The following is a 20,688-nucleotide window of genomic DNA, read 5'->3' as shown; positions in this document are numbered from 1 at the left end:
AGGTCGAGCAGCTGGTCGGGTGGTATGATCACTTTGATGAACCCGTACTATGATCTCGGTTCCCGCGATTACTCTCGAATCCTGGTTCTGGAAAGTTAGCCAAAGACATTGAGCAGATGAGAACACGACTATCGTCACGTAAAATCACTGGTTTCTATCCAGACCAAAAGCATGACCTGAACCGCATACGCTTCCCAGTATTGAGCTCAAGGTTGCCTTTTCAATCTGAGATAACTGTAAATTACCAGAAGCACGGCGCTCAGATCTCGGAACGTAACGTACTGTAGTAATAGTAGCCAATCCCACGACGATATCCATGCCTCTACTGGGGTAGCAAGCTACATGTGGACTGAAATGGGGATTTTGAACTGTTGTTCAATATCACGCGCTCTTGTCTACGGTAATGCCAGCCCATAACGTTGTTTGACGCCCCATCTTTACGTATATCAATATGTTGAAGTGAGACGAACGAAAATGTAAGGGGGGAAAAGGCTCTAAATAACAATCTCCTTCATTTCATCCAACTAATCATAGTGCTTTAGATGACAGGACTAGAGGATAAAGAGCAACCCCGCCAGACACCATCACCTCTCTGCGCTTCTAGAAACCCAGGACGAGATGAGAGATGGAGGATGACCCTTTTGAGTGTATTAATTGATAATATTTTTTCCCATTTTTTTGTGTAACCTTGTTGTTTTCCCCGATCTCTCGGGGGTTTTTTCCTCCTCAAATTGCGTGTTGAATCATTTTCTTAAGTTTTCCGTGTTTTTTTGATGATTTGAAATATTTTTTGATGCGCCCGTTACTCGCCATCCTAAACTCCTCCCAGTATTCGCCTTGGACAAAATCGGCCCGTCGTCATTCCAGTTGCCGTACCCGCAGTCATTTGTAGAAAAGCAAGCGGGTTTTAGCTTGTTTTCCTTTGTATGCAGTCTTTATGGACGATACTGCACCTCCCTGCCCACTCTGGGCCAGCGGTTCAAATACTCAACATTGCCCAGGGCACTCTGTCCAACATTGCGGATATACATCTGACTTCCATCCGACATAGGCGTATAATCCCAAGCTGTGATCTTACCTTTGATCAAAGCCGAGTAGACTAGTCGACGGCGGCGCTGAGAATGCAAGACTTCTGCCTGGAGACGCTTAAAGTCCCAACGGGCATGGACTTCTTTGATGAATGACGCCAGGAGGCTCGTTATATCGACGGACGTTTTAGCACCGTTAATAACGGTAGTAGCCTTATTGGGGCTTGGGCTGCGGGGCGGTGTGAAGATGGAGGGGTTTGAAGTGTTTGCTTGAGAGAAAAATGGGACCGGGAGTGCTTCAGGGCTAGGAGAGGTGACTGGTGTTGGAAGAGGAACCGGGCCAGTGGGGTTCGAAACTGCTGCTTGGGGGCTTTCTTTGGCGACCACATGATGTGATGGCAGTGGGATTCCTTCGGCGAGGTTAATGGACTCGGTGGGGTCTGCTTCCACATTGAAAAGCATCGGGGGATCGATGGGTGAGTAGATGAATTTCCATGGGCCGCGGCGGATCATAACTACCGGAGCCAGTGTACCTTCTGCCATGTATTCTCCCAATACTGTGTCGGTCTTCTCACCACTAGAGCGCTCATCGAGATAAGGCATCAAAGAGACACCATCAAGGGGCAAAGAAGGGTCAACAGAGCTACCACTCATTGCAACGAATGTGGGTAGTAGATCCATAGTAGATACATTCTCCTTGACCCGTTTCGGCTGGTATTTCGCAGGTGCATGTACAATCATTGGCACTCTTGCAGACATTTCATACCACACCATCTTATACCACAGCCCCTTCTCCCCCAGCATGTCACCATGGTCGCCAGTAAATACAACAATTGTATCATCCGCCAATCCGCAATTCTTCAGAACGTTCATAAGCCTGCCTATTTGCGTATCCACATAGGTACAAGCAGCAAAATAAGCACGACGAGCAGCCTTGATACGCTCCTCAGGGATCTCCTTGCCCCATAAATCAATAATCTTCAGCACGCGCTGTGAATGAGGATCAAGCTTGTCCTGGGAAACCGCAGAGGTCTTGGGAAGAGGGATCTCAACGTCCTCGTACATATCCCAATAATCCCTGGTCATGGTGTAAGGATCATGGGGATGCGTCATGGAGACAGTAAGGCAGAAGGGCTGACCCGTACGATATCGGACATGGTCATACAAGTATTGCGAAGCCCGATGAACAACCTCATCGTCGAAATCGAGTTGGTTGCTCCGGACGCACGGCCCTGCCTCCATCACGGACGACATGTCATGATACCAATCTTTGCGAAGCTCCTACTCACATTACCTTTAGCATGATGTTCCAACCACACATTTTCACAGGCATAATAAAAAATTACAAGAAAGGAAACGAAGGATTACATCGGAGTTTTTCATATTACTTCACTGCCTTTTGTATTCTCACTCACCGGCTGATCCCAATCCACAGTCCACCCGTAATCACCCGGGTAGATGTCGCTGGTTAGGCGTTCTTCATAGCCATGCAGTTGGTCTGGACCCGCAAAGTGCATCTTTCCAGAGAGTGCCGTATGGTAGCCTTGAGCACGCAGATAGTGTGCGTATGTAGGCGTATCAGCAGGAAGGTCACTAGCATTATCATAGCCGCCAATGCGCGAAGGCAGCTGCCCGCTGACCATAGTGAAGCGTGAGGGGGCACAGAGTGGAGAGTTGCAATATGCAGATTCAAAGACAACTCCAGACTCTGCAAGTTTCTCAATATTAGGGGTCTTAATTAGGGAGGAACGGTCGTAAATGGAAAGGAGCGGAGCAGCCATCTGGTCTGCCATAATGTAGAGGATGTTAGGCTTTTTTGTGGTGGCCATCGTGATTGCTTTCTTCTTCCTCTTGGGTTAGTTGAGTATGATATTCAGGTGGCGATGCTTCGAAAGAGGCACAACAGGCGTTCGAACGGCGGTACAGAATAAGAAAAAAATATATCAGAATCGCTAAAGCTTCAAGAAGAGACAAGGCAGAGGCCAGGCTGTCAAACAAGGTGTCTCAGGGCTTGGATGAACGATAGTGGAGAGATAGCGCAGGATGCTGACAGAGGAGAGAAACAAAAGACGGGGAAGAATGCGGGAGATGGGAGGGGATTATATGCGAATCGAGGAGAACCAGAGCCAAGCATCTGAGCTTGCTCTCCCATTCCCAAGCTAGTAACAGTTGATCCATGCAATTCAATCCTTGGAAACTTCGGCAAGTGGCAAAGGAGGGACGGCGGGAGCAGTTGATTTCTCCGCCCAATTGCGTGATGGGTCGATCCAACATAGTCAGATCGCCGACGTCGGAAACCCCGTATTCCATGATAAGCAGCAAGGAAGCCATTCTCCTGGCTTTTCGCCCTCATCTGGGTAATTTTGGCCAGCATACGGAGTATTCTTTGCTGCTTTAAACATCACCGCTGGCTGTTGCTGTGGAGAGTTGGGATGGAAGCGAAGGGAGCAAATCAAAACTTACTTTACAATACGGAGTACGAGCGCATGACCAAATACCGGTTCTGGTTGGCCCCACTCGTCTTAGTAGGAGTGGAGCAAAACCATGAAAACGGGGCTTCGAGAACCGTTGGAAACCATCGTCACACTTGTCAGTTTACATGTCTGAACATGTACAATACTTGCGCATACGATGCCTGGCTCGTAGCGAGTGCCTAGAGACAGGGCTGGTGGCCTGTCGGTGTGGAAATGGTGATGGAGTATGATTCTAATCTCAATTCTGCGGGGTCTTATCGGTGGAAGACGCGGGCGCATCCTGGCTACTTTGCTGCTTGGAATAAGCCAAACAGCAAGCTAAATTGCGCAGGGGCTAAGGACTCTTAGGGTTTAGGGCCGGCTTTAAGCCAATATAAGCTTCGACTTTGCAAAGGGGAAAAAGAAGAAAACCAATAAAAATTACAAGTCTAGATCTGCCTTTCCGTTCGTTACAGTACATTACCGGAGCACCTGTTCATGTGATGAGTGTCCTCGAACTGCCAATTTGATTTGAAGTCAAACCAAGAAGTCTGCCGCAAGCCATGAATCGTTATTGGCCCCCAAAGGCGTCCCTATGTCTGGTGATGAAGATGCAAGACGCCTTGCCTTGGGGATTTCTCGCTTGGCTTCAGCTCAGGGTCGGAGAAAGTGGAAGAGCAGATCCGAGACGGAAACAACACCCAGCCCGAAACAGGAAATGATATCCCTTGTAGCCGTAAAGGCTTGCTTTTAGTTCTTTCGTTATACGTGTGCTGCTCCCGTTCGCTCTTCATGAAACTTTCTTCCCGTTGCGCCGTGATTCAGGATTGTCGCATCAAACTGGGATGCTAAATCCGAAGTGAAAATTTATGAGGGTTCCTGAGCACGTGGGTACCTCAAGACAATGCTAGTCCCAAGAGGGCTAGAGCGGCTCTTGAGCCCAAAAGCTTGGCGCTTAATCGGCTCCTTTCCCATTGGCCAGAAAACCCGCGCGTCTAAATGGACCCGACATTCCGATTGGCGTCGCCCGCGTCTCCACCGTCTCCTCTGATACCCGGGCCCGTGATCGCTGAGACTGAATCGCGGAACGTGCGCCGGTGGGTCTAGCATCATGTTGCGGCTTCACCGCCAGGCCATTGCTATTATTTCAATGCTAGAGGATCTAGACCCTCGAGTGTCGTTACACCCCAAGGATCTCTGTTCTGTCGTGAAGATAGAATGTCCAACCTTCAAGCATGCACGCATATATCCTCCAAAATATGTCGAAACAAACCGAGCGTTCTTAAGTTTTCTGCCAGTGAGCCTTTTTGCCACTGAAACAGGGTGTTACAGCAGTGACACATCCACCACTGTCTCCATCACCTCAATCTGCAGATCACCGTCGCTTGCGCATCACTGCATTAGATGCCCACACTCTTCGCCTCCTCGCAAAACCCGTGTGTATATGTTCCGTATACATAATTATTATTATACCTAACTTTAGCCTAAATACGCGCATATCTCTCTCTGCCCTTGGATTTCGCCCGACTCATTAGTTTATATTAACGTTGCCGTGGTAGGGTTCTGAGATCGGTATCGGCCGTTGCGATATGCAGCCTAGCTCAAGAGTATTGGAATATCGACTAGGGTCTGGCATATGATCTCCCTTCTCATACCACTTCGTTTTCTTATCACCCTAGGCCAACGGGCCATGAAACATAAAATCTGTGTCTCTCAATATGCCAAGGGAATTAAAGTGTTTTCCACACATGCGAATCCCTGGGGGTCGTGACTACATAACGACACATTTTACGTTGCAAATCGCGCTGGATACTTGAGGATTGTGGGAATCTGCAGAAAACGGAAAGAGTCCGTGGTTACATGTACGAGGGGCGTGTCTATCCAAGTCTGGGTTTTTTCTTGCTGACTCGTGCGTTCACATGTTGTAGGGTTTGTATGAGCGTAAAGCTAAGAAGCAGAAACAGCGGGTTAGTAAGATTCCCCGTGGTTTGATACAGAGATCGAATGACGATGACTGACACTACGATGATCAGTGGGGTGCACATCAGGAGAGACTCTCGCTCGGTACAAGATAGTTGCGATCGATCAGCAGAATATCAAATGATCTTCAGCATAGGACGTCATTCATCGCCATCAAGAATTCTTCTGAAATGTACGGAGTACGCAAGGATTTCGAAGAAAGGTGAAAAACATTTTTGAAGATTCTAGCTCTGCCTCGTCATACATGACTTGGCCCTAGCCAATTTTCTTTTAAGTTCTGAAGATCTTGATATCTGTATCTTTTATCTTTCCGTCTCCGACCAATCTCGCTGCCTCCTCGGCATACACCGCCTTGACCGCAGCGGCATCCTTGCCGGCTTTGCCAAGCTTTCCAGCGAGCGCAGCAAGCTCCTCATTATTAATTTGGCTCATAATCTGTTCCACATCCCCAAGCACACTATCAATCTGTGCCACAGACGCGTCACCAGACTCCACAAAGTAATTGACGTCCTTCACACTTCCTTTCAGCACACGCTTGTTCTTCTTCGCAGCATTCTTGGCAGCTTCCTTGGCTTTCTTCCCTTCAGCCTTTTCGGCCTTGGCGGCTTCTTCACGTTCTTTCTTCAGCCGCTCCTCTTCCAGCCTAGCTTTCTCCTTCTCCTCAGCAAGACGTTTGGCCTCAGCTTCCCTTTCTAGTCTGCGCTTGTTCTTGTTTGCATGCTCTTCTCGACGGAATTTCTTGATACGAGCATCGGCTGCAAGAGCATCGTCTACTGTTTTTCGTAGACGGGCAGTATCTTCCGTCTTCTTCTTCCGCCTAGCGTTAGCATTCTTGCGTTCAATGTGGCGTTTATGATCACGGTTTTCATTATCATCGGGGACATCTTCGTCTTCATATTCAAATGATCTCCAGCTGTCGAAGTTGTACCAGAAATTATAAAACTCCTCAACTTCTTCCTTTGTACTATTCTCGTCGCCCAGCATAGGAACTGGTGTGATCTTGGAAAATCGGGCTTCAGATTCGAAATAAGGGGACCAGAGTTTGAAGAAATCGCCCTTCTTCTTAGGGCCTGGTGGTGAAACATTGGCCAACTCATCGACCGAATCCCATTGTCGACGGCGCACCGGGTCAAGGAGGATCTCTGTGGCCTTCTGGATGCATTTGAAGAAGTTGTCATTCTCATCTGAGTCACCTGAAGCAGCCTTCTTGTCAGGATGATGACGGAGGACCTTCTTGCGGTGGGCACGCTTGATTTGCTCATTGGTGGCCTTGTAGCGGTATTTACTTAAGCCGAGGACTGCGTAGTGATCTTGTCCCTGTTAGGTTGTAAGTATATCATCGGCAATTTTGAGAAGTGTGATCGAAGAGTCCATACCTTCCAGTCCTTTGCATCCCTCTGGAGCATGATAGGGTCTTCGGGCTCGGAGATCTCGCCATCGTCTTCATCCTCAACCTTCTTCACATTTTCCTGCGCGAGGATGCGGTCATCTTCGGAGAAAGTGCGATTATGGCGTTTCTAGTGATCCAGAATGTTAGTTTGTTCTCAGAACATTATCGCAAGACGTAAAGGCTCGGGTCGAAGAACGCACTCTCCGAGCATGAGCTAAAAAATGTGGCCCAACGGGCTCAACGGTCCGTTGGTTTGCAGCAGACAAACTTCCCAAGACTTTGAACCCCTTCTCACCACCATCCCAGCCATCAGGCAAGTGAGGCAATGGGAGATGCACAATTTCGGGAGTCGCCATGTCGATAACTATTTCGACAACCGTACTTATGAAGATTTGGTTGGGCGTCGCGCTGAGTTCAACAAACAATTTTTGCGGAATATTTTTTTTTTTTCCAAGGGAGCTCGGCTTGACGGCACTAGACTATTTTGGGACAAGCTTCATTCGAGCCTGTCTGGGACGGCTCCGCCGGATTTTGCGATTCGAATCGTCAAGTCCTGATACTATTCTGAAGAGAAAATCCACAGTGCTATTCGCCGAATAAGGACTTGCTGCTTCTTATATTGAATTTATATTTACCACTCAACTTTTACCACCGTGCCACAATCTCCCTTCCCCTGCAAACGAATCGTTTCTTCCAAAATGGCATCCTCAGTGAACGGGATGAATGCTTACCGCCAGCTTCTTCGCGCAATGCGCATCGCATTCGAAGGTACCATAAAGCTCAAACCCTCTCGCCTGGGCTCTTAAACTCACAATGATCCCATACAGGTGACTTCCGAACGTACCACGCCGCTCGTACCGAAGCCCGGAGGCAATTCGACATGAACCGCCAATTGGGAGAGGGCACACCCGCGCTGATCCAAAATGCGCTGGAAGTAGCGCATATTTTGAAAACAAACATAGTGCAGGGAGAAAAAGTTGAAACAACGAATGAGAAGGGGGAGACCGTAGATCGTTACTGTGGGTTTCCTCCCTCGCCGGAACAAATTTAGTTCCGGAATATGGCAGGCGTTGGCGCTGATTTGACAATAGCTTTGAGGATACATGAGCATATTGAGCGTGGGGATAACGATACTGTCAAGACGGCTGGAAAAGAGAAGGTGAAGGTGAAGCCCTGCTCGAAGTAGTAGAAAACATTTAAAAACAAGTGCAATTGCGCAACGAAAATAGAGATCAAAATACGATTGCAGGGGCATTGGAACGGCGTTCTAGCATGGGACTTTTGGCAAATGTTATATACTGTGGGCTTTGTCTTTTTTTGTTTGATACCATAAATACCGGGAATGTGGATAATCCCCCCTTTGGTTACTTATATAATAAATATAGAAAAGAAAGCCGCCTGGTGTAATCTACATGCATTTCAAACCATAACGCCAAGTCGTATGAGAACCAAAACTCAGCCATATCATCAGTCGCCTGCCATACTGGCATACTGAACCTCTTCTTTTCCGGGAGGAGGAGCCACGGCGTAGGTAGGTCTATCTCCTGATCCCGCAGCATCATGCAAATCACCGCTGACTGGCGCACCTTCGACAGCCCTCTGCCCACCACCAGCAGCTTTGGCGGCAGCCGCCGTCTGTCTACCTTCCCGCGCATATTGCATCCTCTCTTCCCGTTCCATACTATCTAGAGGTCGTGGTTTACCCCACTTCACTCTTAACGGGCATCCTTGAATGACTGCTTTTCCTTGGCAATGAGCGGCTGCAGCTTCTGCAGCTTCTCGTGTGGCATAGTTAACGAAGGCGCAGTGAGATCGATGTGAGCAAATAAGGGAGCGAATGATGCCAAAAGGGGTGAAGAAACTTCGGATCGCATGTTCTGGCAGATCATCTTCGACACCGCTAAGGAAAAGGGATGTGATGTTCGGGTCTGCTGGGGGGAGTATATCTTGTGGTCCAGGTGGTAGCTGAGCGGCGCTTGGGAACACTCGGCCACCACGCCCGCGACCCGCATTTCCTCTTCCACGTCCGGGTGGGTGGCCTCCTTGACGAGTGTCGCTTGTTCTAATAGGCCCAGGGCCCGATCCATATCCTATTTGCTTTTGTCCTGTTTGTCCGCCCTCCGTGGCCCCGCTCGCCTCCAGCCGACGTTGTCTCTTGTAATATGGTTCACTCCTTGCCAATCTCCGTAACAGTTCGCGGGCCTTTTCATCGGTTTTCTCGTATTCTTCTACCGCACCACGGCCTTCTTCAAGCTCTTTTTCGTGCTCCTGCGCATAATATTCTCTGTTTATCGAACTCTGCGGGCCAGGCGCAACCATCTTTAACGCCGCATCACGTACCACGATCGGAAGACCGAACGACAGATCGAGCATGCAGCACTGGCAGCAGTTCTTAAGTCGCGCGCATGTCAAACAGATATTTGTAGCCTTTGTTCGTGCGGTTCGATCGGCCTTCCATCGAAACACTGTCATGGGGCGCGTACATATCTTGCATTCCGCGGCATAGTCTTCTTTGAGCATCTGGACGTAAGGATTATCGGGTAAACATTGTTCGCAAACGGAGGGGAAATCCGTTGTTTCCCAGCCAGACCGATTGATATCTTGCTTTATTTGTGGAGGCATCTTCACCGCGGTTCTGGGGTGAATGTTGGAGCTTCCGACCACCTGGAGAGGCTGCGTTTTGTTGCCGTCATGATGAAAATACCCATCTGCCAAGAACCAAAGCTCGATTATGTAACACAGACCTTTGGAACGAGTAACTTACGTAACCGCTGCACGTGAATGTGGCGTGATCTGGTTTAGTCAATGGAAATTCGAAATTCCGTCCCGTAATATTTGTATTAACCTTTCTCAATTAGGAATGGTGGTATTGCGTTGGGTGGGATTCCGCCACAACAGCGCGTGATTGGTGCAAAGCCGCAACTTAATTTGGGAGCTGGGCGGAGAGCTTCGAGCCAAGCCACAGTTTACCCCTGGAGTCCGCTATCGCCAGCCCAGCACTCTCTCCACAAAGATTCTTCGCCCCCCTGTGCTGAAACTTCCAACTTTTTTTTTTCGAGACTCTTCATAAGTACTCCATAATCCTCCTCACCTTACGAATACCCAGACACAGGAACCTTTGTTTTTGAACCGATTGCCGCCTTTTCGTCTCAATTGAGCGGGCATTTTATCTCCCATTCCAATCTTCTTTTCTCCCAATTTACATTTTTTGAAACAACACTAGATTTATTTTATTCCATTAAAACCCCGATTCTCTCTCACAAACCTGCCGAAATGGCCTCAACAAAGCTCGAACGAGAAGATCACGCTCGTGATGCAGCGTTTAACAAGGCTCTTCATGGCGACTCGGCCAAGGCCCGAGGTGGCTTGCGAGCAATGATGAGCAAGGATAAGGCGGCGCAAGAAGCTGCTTTGGATGAATATTTCAAGCATTGGGACAAGAAACCCTCTGCAGACGAGACAGAAGAGATCAGAGAAGTAAGCTCCGTTCCTACGACGCCCTATCTCCAGGGGACGTTTCTAACTTCCGTAATCGGTAGGCCAGAAGAGCGGAATATGCCACTTTAACAAGACAGTAAGTTGATGCCTAGAATGCCTAGCTCCCGAGCTTGAACTCCCTTTCTGTTCCATCGCCGCCAAGGAGTGATAGGTTGGTACGTTGGCTAACTGATTGCTGCTTCAAGTTACTACAATCTGGCGACGGACATGTACGAATATGGATGGGGCGGTTCTTTCCACTTCTGTCGTTTCGCGTATGGCGAACCTTTCCGTCAGGCTATTGCTCGACACGAACATTATCTCGCACACTCCATCGGCCTCCAGGAGGGCCAGATGGTTCTTGATGTCGGCTGCGGCGTTGGTGGCCCCGCAAGAGAAATTGCCAAATTTGCCGGTGTCAATATTGTTGGTTTAAATAACAACGACTATCAAATTGAACGCGCAACTCGATATGCGGCGAAGGAAGGTTTGTCAAAGCAGCTCCGCTTCACAAAGGGTGACTTTATGCAAATGTCCTTTGAACCAAATACATTTGATGCTGCATATGCCATTGAGGCTACAGTTCACGCTCCTTCGCTTGAGGGCGTCTACAGACAGATTTACAACTCATTAAAACCCGGCGGTGTTTTTGGTGTATACGAATGGGTCATGACCGACGCTTATGATAACAACAACCCCGTCCACCGTGAGATCAGACTTGGTATCGAACAAGGAGATGGAATTTCGAACATGGTCAGGGCAACCGAAGCCCTTGATGCCTTTAAGGCCGCCGGTTTCGAACTCATCAAAGCTGAGGATCTAGCAGACCGTGGAGATGATATTCCATGGTACTATCCTCTGGCAGGTTCTTGGAAGCATATGTCCTCCCTTTGGGATGTACTCACCATTGCCCGTATGACATGGTGGGGACGTGGTTTGGTTCATAAGTTTATGGGTGGTATGGAGACGATTGGTTTGTTCCCAAAGGGTTCACAGAAGACAGCAGACAGCTTAGCATATGCTGCCGACTGCTTGGTCAAGGGTGGTGAGATGAAGCTCTTCACTCCCATGTACTTGATGGTGGGAAGGAAACCAGAGTGATCCGATTATGAGATTCATGACGAGATAGTGGATGATTCTGAGCTGACCCTTTTAGAGAGTTTCCTTCAAGATGACTTTTCCCTTTAACTTTCCTGTTTTCTTTCTCTTTCCAAGCCCAATGGGTTGAGGACATGTGCTTCATATATATCACATCCCTGGCTTGCATGTCTTAGATCCTCATTTAATACTAATATTTCCTTTTACTGTACAGGCGTATACTATGTATGTATAGGCCTTGAATGGTACCTTCGCATTTTGATTCTTATGTCCCGTTAACTTTTACCGGGATTAAAGGCTTTCTGACAAACTCCTTCGACTGTGATATGTTGAGGGCGTATAACTAGGCTGTGATAAGTTACACCTGCATGGCTTTCCGCCCAATCAATTTTGCGTGGACGAAGAACAACAAAAGAGGCATCATAGCTCTCTTATCCTGAATTCATTGATCTTATTCGGAGGCATGCTCATTGACAAACACGCTTTCTCAGCCACCTGGTCGATGCGCATTGGGCTGCTAGGAAATATGACATGCCACACTCCTCCGTACACATGAGTATGGCCTCTTTGTATGTCCACTCCCCTTAGTCGTATATGCTTGCCGCTCATCCAGAATTTCATTCGAATATGATGAAGCCCAGAAAAGTTACTGGAAAAAAAGAAAAGAAAAATCAACAAAAGCATCCAGATATACTAAGGTCGTGCTCACCCGTGCCCTGAGTCTCGTCGTGCCACCTTTTTTTGGTCCACTTCTGGTCGATTCGCCCGCCTTCATCCCAGCTTCAGTCACATTAAGGGCAGCTCACATATACCCTGTGCGACCGGCGCTTTCTCGTCACAAGAAAATTTGGCGAGTCTGCACTGGACTGGAAATCGAATGGAAATGGCGATGCACGAAGATGGCTTTGTTCCTTTCCTCTGGCCGCTGACCTACACCCAGTGAGCCATCTGAACCTTCAGCCAGCAAGGCCTGTAGTCCCAAGACATTTTGCGGGCTGCTTGAATTCCTGGCCTGGAAATCCTGTGGTTTGTGTGAGTGATGGAATACAAAGAGGAATATCGAGTATCCCCAACGGGTTGCTGTCTCAAAATGAAAACGAATGGCCTGACAATCTATATGAGATTTCTGATGCTCGATACACATGGATAAGTCAGGCTACGACAGGATTCCCACACATTCTGTTCCGTCTTGCTCTCGATCCCGGCAGAGATAGCTCAGTTGGTGAATCAAGACGTGTCCAATTTCTATCCACGCAGTAAGAAATGGTTTCAGAAATCCGACAACGCATGAATTCATCCGACTCTCAGAGGTTGCGTTGCATCAAAAGTACATTCGCGCATTTATTGATGTGTTGGGATACGGCGAGGTAATTCTCTCTAATTTTTGTTGGTCGAATTGCGATTCTATATCAATCGCTGGAAAAGAGATCCACCACGGACTTTGGACTGTCCATGCGCTGGAGGTTGTCCCTGCCACCTACTCGAATGACAATAACATAATGAATGACAATTGGCGGCAAGGTTGTACGAGAGATGGCAGAAATTTGGCACAGGCAAAAGTGATCCATCTATTGTCTCAAGCTGGTCAACTTTACAACAGCTTGCGAGTGTAAATCAAGAGAGATGTGCTTGACATTCTAGAACAATTTGTTTTCTGATCCTCTGTTTGTTCTTTTCAATGTGGCTGAGCACGCAAGGTCTTGACTCTTGTATCCATTTGAAGCAATTATACTTGACTAGTGACCGATGCTAGAAAAATTAGCAACCTCACAACTATTTATAGTTTTATGATATGCTTATATTACACCACAAGTTTCCATTCACCACCAATTCCTGCAGGGGATTTCGCTCGGATATCATTACCATACGCTTCACATATCATCAGTATGATTTGGTCAACTGAAAGGAGATGCGGCAAAATACTAACGAGTAATATTGACATCAACAAACTCCTTGAACTGATAGCCAATGCTTATGTCACACCGCCTTCTTGTTCCGTTGTTATACTTGACAATGCACTGATTAGATCTGCCTTTCAAGATCTTAACTGCACCTGTAGGTATTTCCACCGGAGTTCTCTCGATGAAATAAACTGTGATACTTTTCACATCAGGGCCGAGGTCGTTTTTGACATGGTTTTGCCCGGAGAAGAGGATTGGGCCTTCACCAATTTTGAGGTCGGCGCGCAGCCGGTTACCTTCAGTCACAGAGAAATTGAGTTTAATAACAGTGCCATCACTGATGGTCGCCTTGCAATTAGGGGATTGATCCCTAAGCTGTTGCGCTCCGCCCCCAGTATAGTATCTTGGATGAAAATCTTTGGCGGTCGCATCATCTTCAAGATCGACAACAAGATCGCACCACCTCTTGTAACTGTGAATACCCATAGCTAATAAGAACGTCTCTTCAGTCGACGACTCGAATCGTAGCATTCCAGAAGTACCCCTACCTCCCATATATAGGATATAGCCGGCTCTAGATTTCTTCCATTGTGCGCCGTTCCCTCATAATGCCAGCCTGATTCCTTGACAACGTTGAATTCGTCTTGTACGCCATTCTGGAGGTAGAGAACGATGAGCTTGATACGCCAAATGTTATGTAGAGTAAACCACCAAAAATTTCTGGTTTCCCTCATCAAGGTCATGCACGAGGGGGCAAAGACGAAATTATATAGCAACGGGGTGTCCAAGCCCAACAGTTCACTGTCAAAATTTCCAATCACATCCAGACAGTTGGTCACCGACGCGCAGCCAATGCGCAATTCCGTATTCACGGGGCTCCGGGGTCACACGTAGCCCCATCCTACATGTATAAAAAGCATGGTTATGGGCATTAGCGATTCTCTCCAGGAAGCATGGACTAAGCTTTCTGGGACGACTTAAAGTATGTAGACAACTTATACATATCCTGGCTACTATCCTCTATACTGATCGAGCTACGAGGATCATTTATAAGTCTACCAGTCGAAGGTCACAAGGGATGTTTTCAACATTGAGATAACATAGGGTAAATTAGCGAACATCAAGAGGAAGTTGAAGCAAAGTCCCGGACATGACTCTTGACATTCTGGCACAAGTTGTGTTCAAATCCTTTGTTATTTTCAGCGTGATTGAGCACGCAAGATCTGGTAACCTTTTGAAGTGACTTTTTTATGCCTGACAGTTGTCCTTGACTGATGTTGAAAAAATTAGCAACCTCATATTATATGTAGCTCGTTATACACTTACATGCCTATTTACACCACAAGCTTCCATTCACCGGCAACTCCTGACGGGAATTTTGCTCGGATATCGTTACCATACTCTTCATACGATATCAGTCAGATCCAGTCAGCTGAGAAAAGGTGAGATACTGACGAGTAATAGTAACGTCAACTAATTGCTTGAACTGATAACCAGTTTTTGCATCAAACCGCTTTCTGGTTTAATCATTGTATGTGACAATGCATCACTCAGATCTGCCCTTTAAGATCCTCTGTTCACCTGTAGGGATCTCTACTGATGCTTTTCACCTCAGGGCCGAGGTCATTTTTGACATTGTTATCGCCAGTGAAATAAATACCGAGAGACATGGCTGGACTTTGGAAAAAGTTGAATAGGGTATGGACAGGGTCTGTTCTGAAATAGGTATGGTAATAGCCTGTTGTGATAAAAGTATCAATTCTGAATGAAAACAGAAAATAATTCGGGGTCCTTCCCTCTTTTTAACATTGTAAGAAGCCTGTCTGTATTCCACACTCTGCCAGATTCTGAGATTCTCCCCTCCTGATATGGTTCCACTGGCACCCTCGGTAAAATGGATCAGGTTGACTTGCAGGCCACAGGCCATCTCATCGACCAACTGGTCAGCGAGCACCCAGAGAAGGGGCTGAGGAAGTCTTTTTGCGGAGATACTGCAGGCTTGGGTCCCACCGGAAACACAGCCCGAGGTCCAAGAAATTTCGAGCTAATGAACAAGGAGTCTTTTGTATTGGTCGAGCGAGCCAATCAATTGGCTTTCGTATAAAGGACTGAAAGAGACCGACAGTATGTTTCCTCTTGCTCCAAAATGAGAACGTGAAGATGTATAAAAAGCCTAATGTCTAACACGAGGGCAGCCTTGCCTAGCATTTTGAACAGGAAAATTCGTTTCTATCATATGCCAAGGAGAACTTGAACAGTTCAGTAACTTCAGTTTTAAGTTTTAAGGTTGCCCCACAACGGCAGCCTAAAAGTCTAAATTTTGGTTGGGAGATGCATGCTTCTGCGATTGAATCAGAGATGCTGTGTAAATTATAGCTGCTTGACTGAATCTAGGGTACGGATTTCTTTCAATAGATATATGGGAAATTTACCAAGAAAAGCTCGGGGTTGAAACTGACTTAAGGAGCTGGTAGCGGTTCTCTCCCAGCAGCATCCTTAGCAGTGTCCCTAGCATTTCGGCCACATAGTCTATGGCGATCAGGGTAAAATACCTCTCCTCTGCCTGCAACCCACCATGATGATTTGCTATCATATCCTGCAGAACACTATCCCTCGTCAAAAGAATTTTATTGGTCATTCTGAGGAGGCAGAAATATTAATCCTTACTATGCAACTGCAACGGCAATTGAATTCCACACCTGTTGAGCTCCCTGTACCGATGGCGCGACTCAAGACTTTGGCATGATATTTTCACTCCAACAGTCATCCATGTTCTCGCGACACTGAAGAAACACATTGATACCCGAACATATCATGCAGTAGTTTGTTGGAGTTAATAGCTGAGCAACACTCCCAAGCCTCATCACAATGAGCTAATTTCATCCAATTGGCCATGTCAAACCTACCACCACACCTGGTGGTTTCTTGAAGTGGATGATTTTAAGAATATTAATAGGCCATTTATTGTGGTGTCAAACAATCTGAGATATATCCCTGCAGAAAGTGTTGATTGCTGTTCACATCCCAAAATGTGTGAGAATTTCATTGTATCAACTCACAATAGAGATGCTTGGTCTCATTTTCATAACCCTTACGAGCCTTGAGGGCTCAGACCTTGATTAGTTGTCATCTGATGCATGTCTGTGTTTGATGTGTGTCTACTGAATCTCCACTGCCAGGTCGACATTGTGCCTTGGAAAGTGAAGCTTTACCCTACAACTTTTGGGGTCCACTGACTTGCTACCCAGCCTCTGTTCATATTTTTGCGCATCCTTGTCCGTCTAGCTTACGCTGAAAGTAAGCAGCCCTGACCCAGGTTCAGAAAATGCACTGATGATGTGAAAAAATAAATATTCATCGCCAATGGTCAAGAGGGAGTCCCGGCAGTTATGTTTACAGCAAAAATGAAAAAGGAAAATATAGGAGCTGATGAGGGTTGAAAGAGGATATCAACTGAATAGCTCAAGCTACACAGAAAAACCCCTCCAGGAGAGCGGGGTTGCAGGAGGGGAAAAGGAGAGCATATTTTTAGGGCTGCCTGGATTAAATTGAATGGATGAGTACAGTCGAGATTGACCTGTAAGAGATCTAGATAGGCGGTCAGAAGTGGGCATCAAGTTCAACGTGCATTTGATCTACAGATGGAGAATTCGAAGAACTTAGTGGCACGGGAGCTATAATAGAGTCTCAAGTTTCAACAAGTTATATTCGCTACGAGTCCAAAGCTGAAAAGTCTACGTAGTACAGGATGGGTAAGTCAACTTGATATCATTTTCTAGAGGCGGTAAGTCATGAGGAAGAAGTTGCCAAAAGGTGGAAAACAACAGGCTTGATATTAAGCTTGACATTGAAGATGCATTGGCTGGTAACCCGGCCGTATAAATGTGAATGCACCTAGGTCAATGGGAGTGTCCATCGTTTCCCATATCCTCATGAAATGGTTGAAACTTGTGGGTTTCGACGGTTGGAAAAATGGAGTTTTCAAGTAATTTGCAACATTGAGCTGCTGTTAGCTGTTATACTCGACAAACAGACATGAATTTTTGAATAGGCTAGCTAGAGCCAAAGTGTGGCGGAAGCAGGTTAACTCTCAAATGAGAAAGTGATGCTAAAAGGTTACTTGTACTCTCCATATTAGCTTCAGCTATTTATCTTTGTTGTGATCTTTGGTTTATCGCGACAGGGTCTTCGTCTCATTGGGCTTGGCATGGTTGAGCCAGCAAATTTTTTTTTTTTTTTTTTCAAATCAGGTTAGCACAAAATCCTGGTTTTCAATCTCCAGATGTGCATTTGGCTAATAGTCAACACATTTTCCCAGTAAACAAATTGATTAAGACATGAGTGAGTAATCTTTGCAGCTAGACAGCTGAGGATGATAATCTGTCGTCTTCTCTTAACTAATTATGTGAGGATTGTGTTTCGCGGCAGTGTGACAATGACACCCACAAATGGAATATGTGGAAGGTAAAAGTAACCTTATTGTTGTTCTGACAGGCTTTATGAGTGCGCACAACTTACAAGATTGCTACTAGGGCTCTCTTAAGAGATTCACACGGTGGCCATCTTTTATGCGTTGCTTGCAAGCATGTGAGTTAGTGTCTTTCGAGCACACACTCATTCGGTGAATAAGAAAGATGAGGCTTGCTTGTGGAGTACTGGTCTTATTCTCAGGAATAAGTCTGGAGCACTCCGTATTAGCCACTGGAAACTTCCTTGGGGAGAGCGATTCCGGTAGATATTGCAATGCCCGCCACTGCCTAGGGTGGTCATAAAATTCCCCGAGTGGAATTCGAGATAAGCCTAAGTATGGCTGAGCGGACCGGAAGCCCTGTTGTCTGCTTCCTATAGTCGTATGTGCTTGATGTCCGGCTCCAACTGAAGTCCACTGCGCCTGTCCAAAAAGCTACCAACGACGAGCTCAAAAAAAAACATACAACAGCTGGGATTCGCTGGTGGTCACCCACCCAACTACTAGCCAGCCGGCAAGTAGCTTGAGTACGGCTGAGCGGACGGGAAGCCCTATTTTCTACTTCCTATGGTCGTATGTGGTTGTCATACATCCAAATCTTTACCTAAGGCCCGCCACGATCCACAAAGTAGTCAAAAAAAACATACAACAGCCGGGATTCGCTGGTGGTCACCCACCCAACTACTAGCCGGCCGGCAGGTGCCTTAAGTACGGCTGAGCGGACGGGAAGCCCTGTTTTCCACCTCCTATGGTCGTATGTACTTAGCATATGTACCAGGAAGTACTTGACTCATCGTGCATGCCACACTGCATATCTAATTTCATTGCTATAACTAGCATTTCTTGCAATGTTCAACCCCACTTTGTCCTCAGCTAAAATTGCCCCCATCCTTATATAGATATAAGTATATATGTACATATACTCCGCATCGACCTTGGGGAGTGGAAGACGGGCGAAAGACGTCGTGGACGATGGCGACGAGGTCTGGGGTTTCTTCTTCTTCAGTTGCTCATGGAAAGTCTCCCATAGATGCTGATGTTGGAAATCGCGGTTGAATTCCGTGAAGAAGTTTGCGTCTAGCTTGATCTCGCCTCTCTCGATCCGATGCCAGGCGCCGTTTGGAGAGGTGTGTTGGATGGCGTAGTGGATTGGTGGCGTTGTGAGGCTAGAAATGTTCTTCCGGTACCAACTGGTCCATATATTGGGTTTATCGGACATATTTCACCGCCTAGCTTGGGCAGGACCAAGAACAGGCAGCCTATGTTGCGGGTAAAAATCAGATTGCAGATACACCTCCTCATAAGACTGAGATTTCACACGTCATGGCAAACAGTACGGCCAATCATCCAGGCCGGACCGTTATCCCTATAATTCAAGATCAACTTGAAGTTCTGGATCCTAATGGATGCCATACATGCTATGTGACATCTCAGCCTGTAATAGTGTGGCTGCAAGATTATCTTGATGTTTTGAAGTTATGACAGCCCGAATTCTGGCTGCGCAGTTAGTTTTGGCTGTTACATATATAGCAGTGTACTGGCAATCGGTGCCATGCCACTCTTTCGTCCTATCTTACCATGTAATGTCCTTTTAAGCCTAAAAGATCTCTTCCGTTTCCATCTGATATCTGGACTCTCGCTTGCGCTATGTGGTCCATTCTTGGGTCCTTCTTTGATGGCACGCTTGCGTCGCGCAACGACATCGCCTCTCAGAACACAGACCTCCTCAGGCTATCATCCTTTCCAACGTTCGAGTGGTACACGTGGAGGGGCATGTCGCAAATATTTTGACAAGGCAAGGGGGCCAAATCAAAGCCGAAGTTTGTGCCTATCTCTTGACTATTCGACTGAGCAGGAGATATAGGCTGTGCAACAGGAAGGTAAAATAAATGAATTTGGTGGGAAAAAGACAGCAGCCATGCTAGCCACTCTTCGCCTAGTGCTCCAATTCAGGCCAGAGAAACAAGCGACGGCAGAGTCGGTCATGTTTTCTGAATGGATAAGGTGGAGATTGCCAGAGATGGAAAAAGCTCAGAAACTTGAGTGCATATGAACACTAAATCATGCATATGAGTAGGAGCAGAATTGAATGACAAAAGAGTGTCCGGGTTAATTCTTGAAACTGGCTGTAAATATATGGAGAACATACAAAAACACCCACGTTCTACATGTTTGCAACGGTTTCCAAGCCACAACCAATGACAGATTTGGTGCATGAGAGTGCTTTCGCTAAATAGGGTAGTCATCCCGGTGATTGGGCTTCGGAGACAGTCAGAAACTGACAATTCTTTGTATGTTCCTTGCTTTTCTCAGGGACCCAAAGTCATTGTGGCAGCGGTAGGCTGGTCATACAATGAAGCTGGGGATTCATATAGCCATCAAGTACATGCAATCGAACGTGACCATGATATTCTTAAGTTTTAGATCTAGAATACAAGATATAAGCCTGACATTGTCCGAATGAACGGATTTGGTTTGACGAGAATACACACCACTACTAAAAACATCGCAAGTTGTATGAACATAATCCGAACCTCTAAGAAGAAAACAAGTATATGTCTTGACGATTGGAATGGGAAGTATGCTATCCATAAAGCACCGCTGAAAAAGCCAAATCGGCTCCCTCATGGGCTCATATGTCACACATACATGTCTTCCCTGCACCTATGCTATCGGGCATACTGCTGTAGAATCGTAGGTCTCACTTCAAGGGCGGGGGTATAGGAAAGCGTGGTTCGACATGGGTACTGAATTTATTAATCCGGTCGAGTAGAATATTATGCACGTATCTATTACAAAGATATCTGAGGCTTTCCATGGTCAGCAAACCCCCTTGTACCGTACAATTTGAATAGAGCTTCGGAGGGCTTTTCGACGTCAAGTCGACAATAGC

The 20,688-nt window shown here is 46.7% G+C and overlaps 6 protein-coding genes across 6 annotated transcripts; 2 read left to right on the top strand and 4 right to left on the bottom strand.

Moving 5' to 3' along the window:
- Positions 1 to 662: 662 nt before the first annotated feature.
- On the bottom strand, positions 663 to 3,173 carry D8B26_004564 (uncharacterized protein). Its single transcript, XM_066124526.1, has 2 exons — positions 2,444 to 3,173; positions 663 to 2,309 (listed from the first exon to the last, which is right to left on the bottom strand). The coding sequence occupies exons 1-2, from the start codon at positions 2,855 to 2,857 to the stop codon at positions 936 to 938; spliced, it is 1,788 nt and encodes a 595-aa protein (XP_065980607.1). The 5' UTR covers positions 2,858 to 3,173; the 3' UTR covers positions 663 to 935.
- Positions 3,174 to 5,508: 2,335 nt separating this feature from the next.
- D8B26_004563 (uncharacterized protein) lies at positions 5,509 to 7,248 on the bottom strand. The gene is made up of 3 exons (XM_003070343.2): positions 7,052 to 7,248; positions 6,838 to 6,978; positions 5,509 to 6,778 (listed from the first exon to the last, which is right to left on the bottom strand). The coding sequence occupies exons 1-3, from the start codon at positions 7,205 to 7,207 to the stop codon at positions 5,732 to 5,734; spliced, it is 1,344 nt and encodes a 447-aa protein (XP_003070389.1). The 5' UTR covers positions 7,208 to 7,248; the 3' UTR covers positions 5,509 to 5,731.
- A 301-nt stretch (positions 7,249 to 7,549) lies between these two features.
- On the top strand, positions 7,550 to 8,037 carry MZM1 (Mitochondrial zinc maintenance protein 1, mitochondrial; the record flags this gene model as incomplete). The annotated part of the gene is made up of 3 exons (XM_003070342.1): positions 7,550 to 7,619; positions 7,679 to 7,870; positions 7,943 to 8,037. The coding sequence occupies 3 exons, from the start codon at positions 7,550 to 7,552 to the stop codon at positions 8,035 to 8,037; spliced, it is 357 nt and encodes a 118-aa protein (XP_003070388.1).
- Positions 8,038 to 8,318: 281 nt separating this feature from the next.
- On the bottom strand, positions 8,319 to 9,473 carry SLT11 (Pre-mRNA-splicing factor slt11; the record flags this gene model as incomplete). The annotated part of the gene is made up of 1 exon (XM_003070341.2): positions 8,319 to 9,473. The coding sequence occupies one exon, from the start codon at positions 9,471 to 9,473 to the stop codon at positions 8,319 to 8,321; it is 1,155 nt and encodes a 384-aa protein (XP_003070387.1).
- Positions 9,474 to 9,893: 420 nt separating this feature from the next.
- Positions 9,894 to 11,683, top strand: ERG6_1 (Delta(24)-sterol C-methyltransferase). The gene is made up of 3 exons (XM_003070340.2): positions 9,894 to 10,328; positions 10,391 to 10,425; positions 10,535 to 11,683. The coding sequence occupies exons 1-3, from the start codon at positions 10,125 to 10,127 to the stop codon at positions 11,427 to 11,429; spliced, it is 1,134 nt and encodes a 377-aa protein (XP_003070386.1). The 5' UTR covers positions 9,894 to 10,124; the 3' UTR covers positions 11,430 to 11,683.
- Positions 11,684 to 13,227: 1,544 nt separating this feature from the next.
- On the bottom strand, positions 13,228 to 13,882 carry D8B26_004559 (uncharacterized protein; the record flags this gene model as incomplete). The annotated part of the gene is made up of 2 exons (XM_066124525.1): positions 13,228 to 13,295; positions 13,354 to 13,882. The coding sequence occupies 2 exons, from the start codon at positions 13,880 to 13,882 to the stop codon at positions 13,228 to 13,230; spliced, it is 597 nt and encodes a 198-aa protein (XP_065980606.1).
- Positions 13,883 to 20,688: the final 6,806 nt, after the last annotated feature.

Source organism: Coccidioides posadasii, chromosome 2 (genome assembly GCF_018416015.2).
Source record: "Coccidioides posadasii str. Silveira chromosome 2, complete sequence".
NCBI lineage: Eukaryota > Fungi > Ascomycota > Eurotiomycetes > Onygenales > Onygenaceae > Coccidioides > Coccidioides posadasii.
Note: the sequence above shows the minus strand (reverse complement) of the source record. Positions and strands in the feature narration are given on the sequence as shown.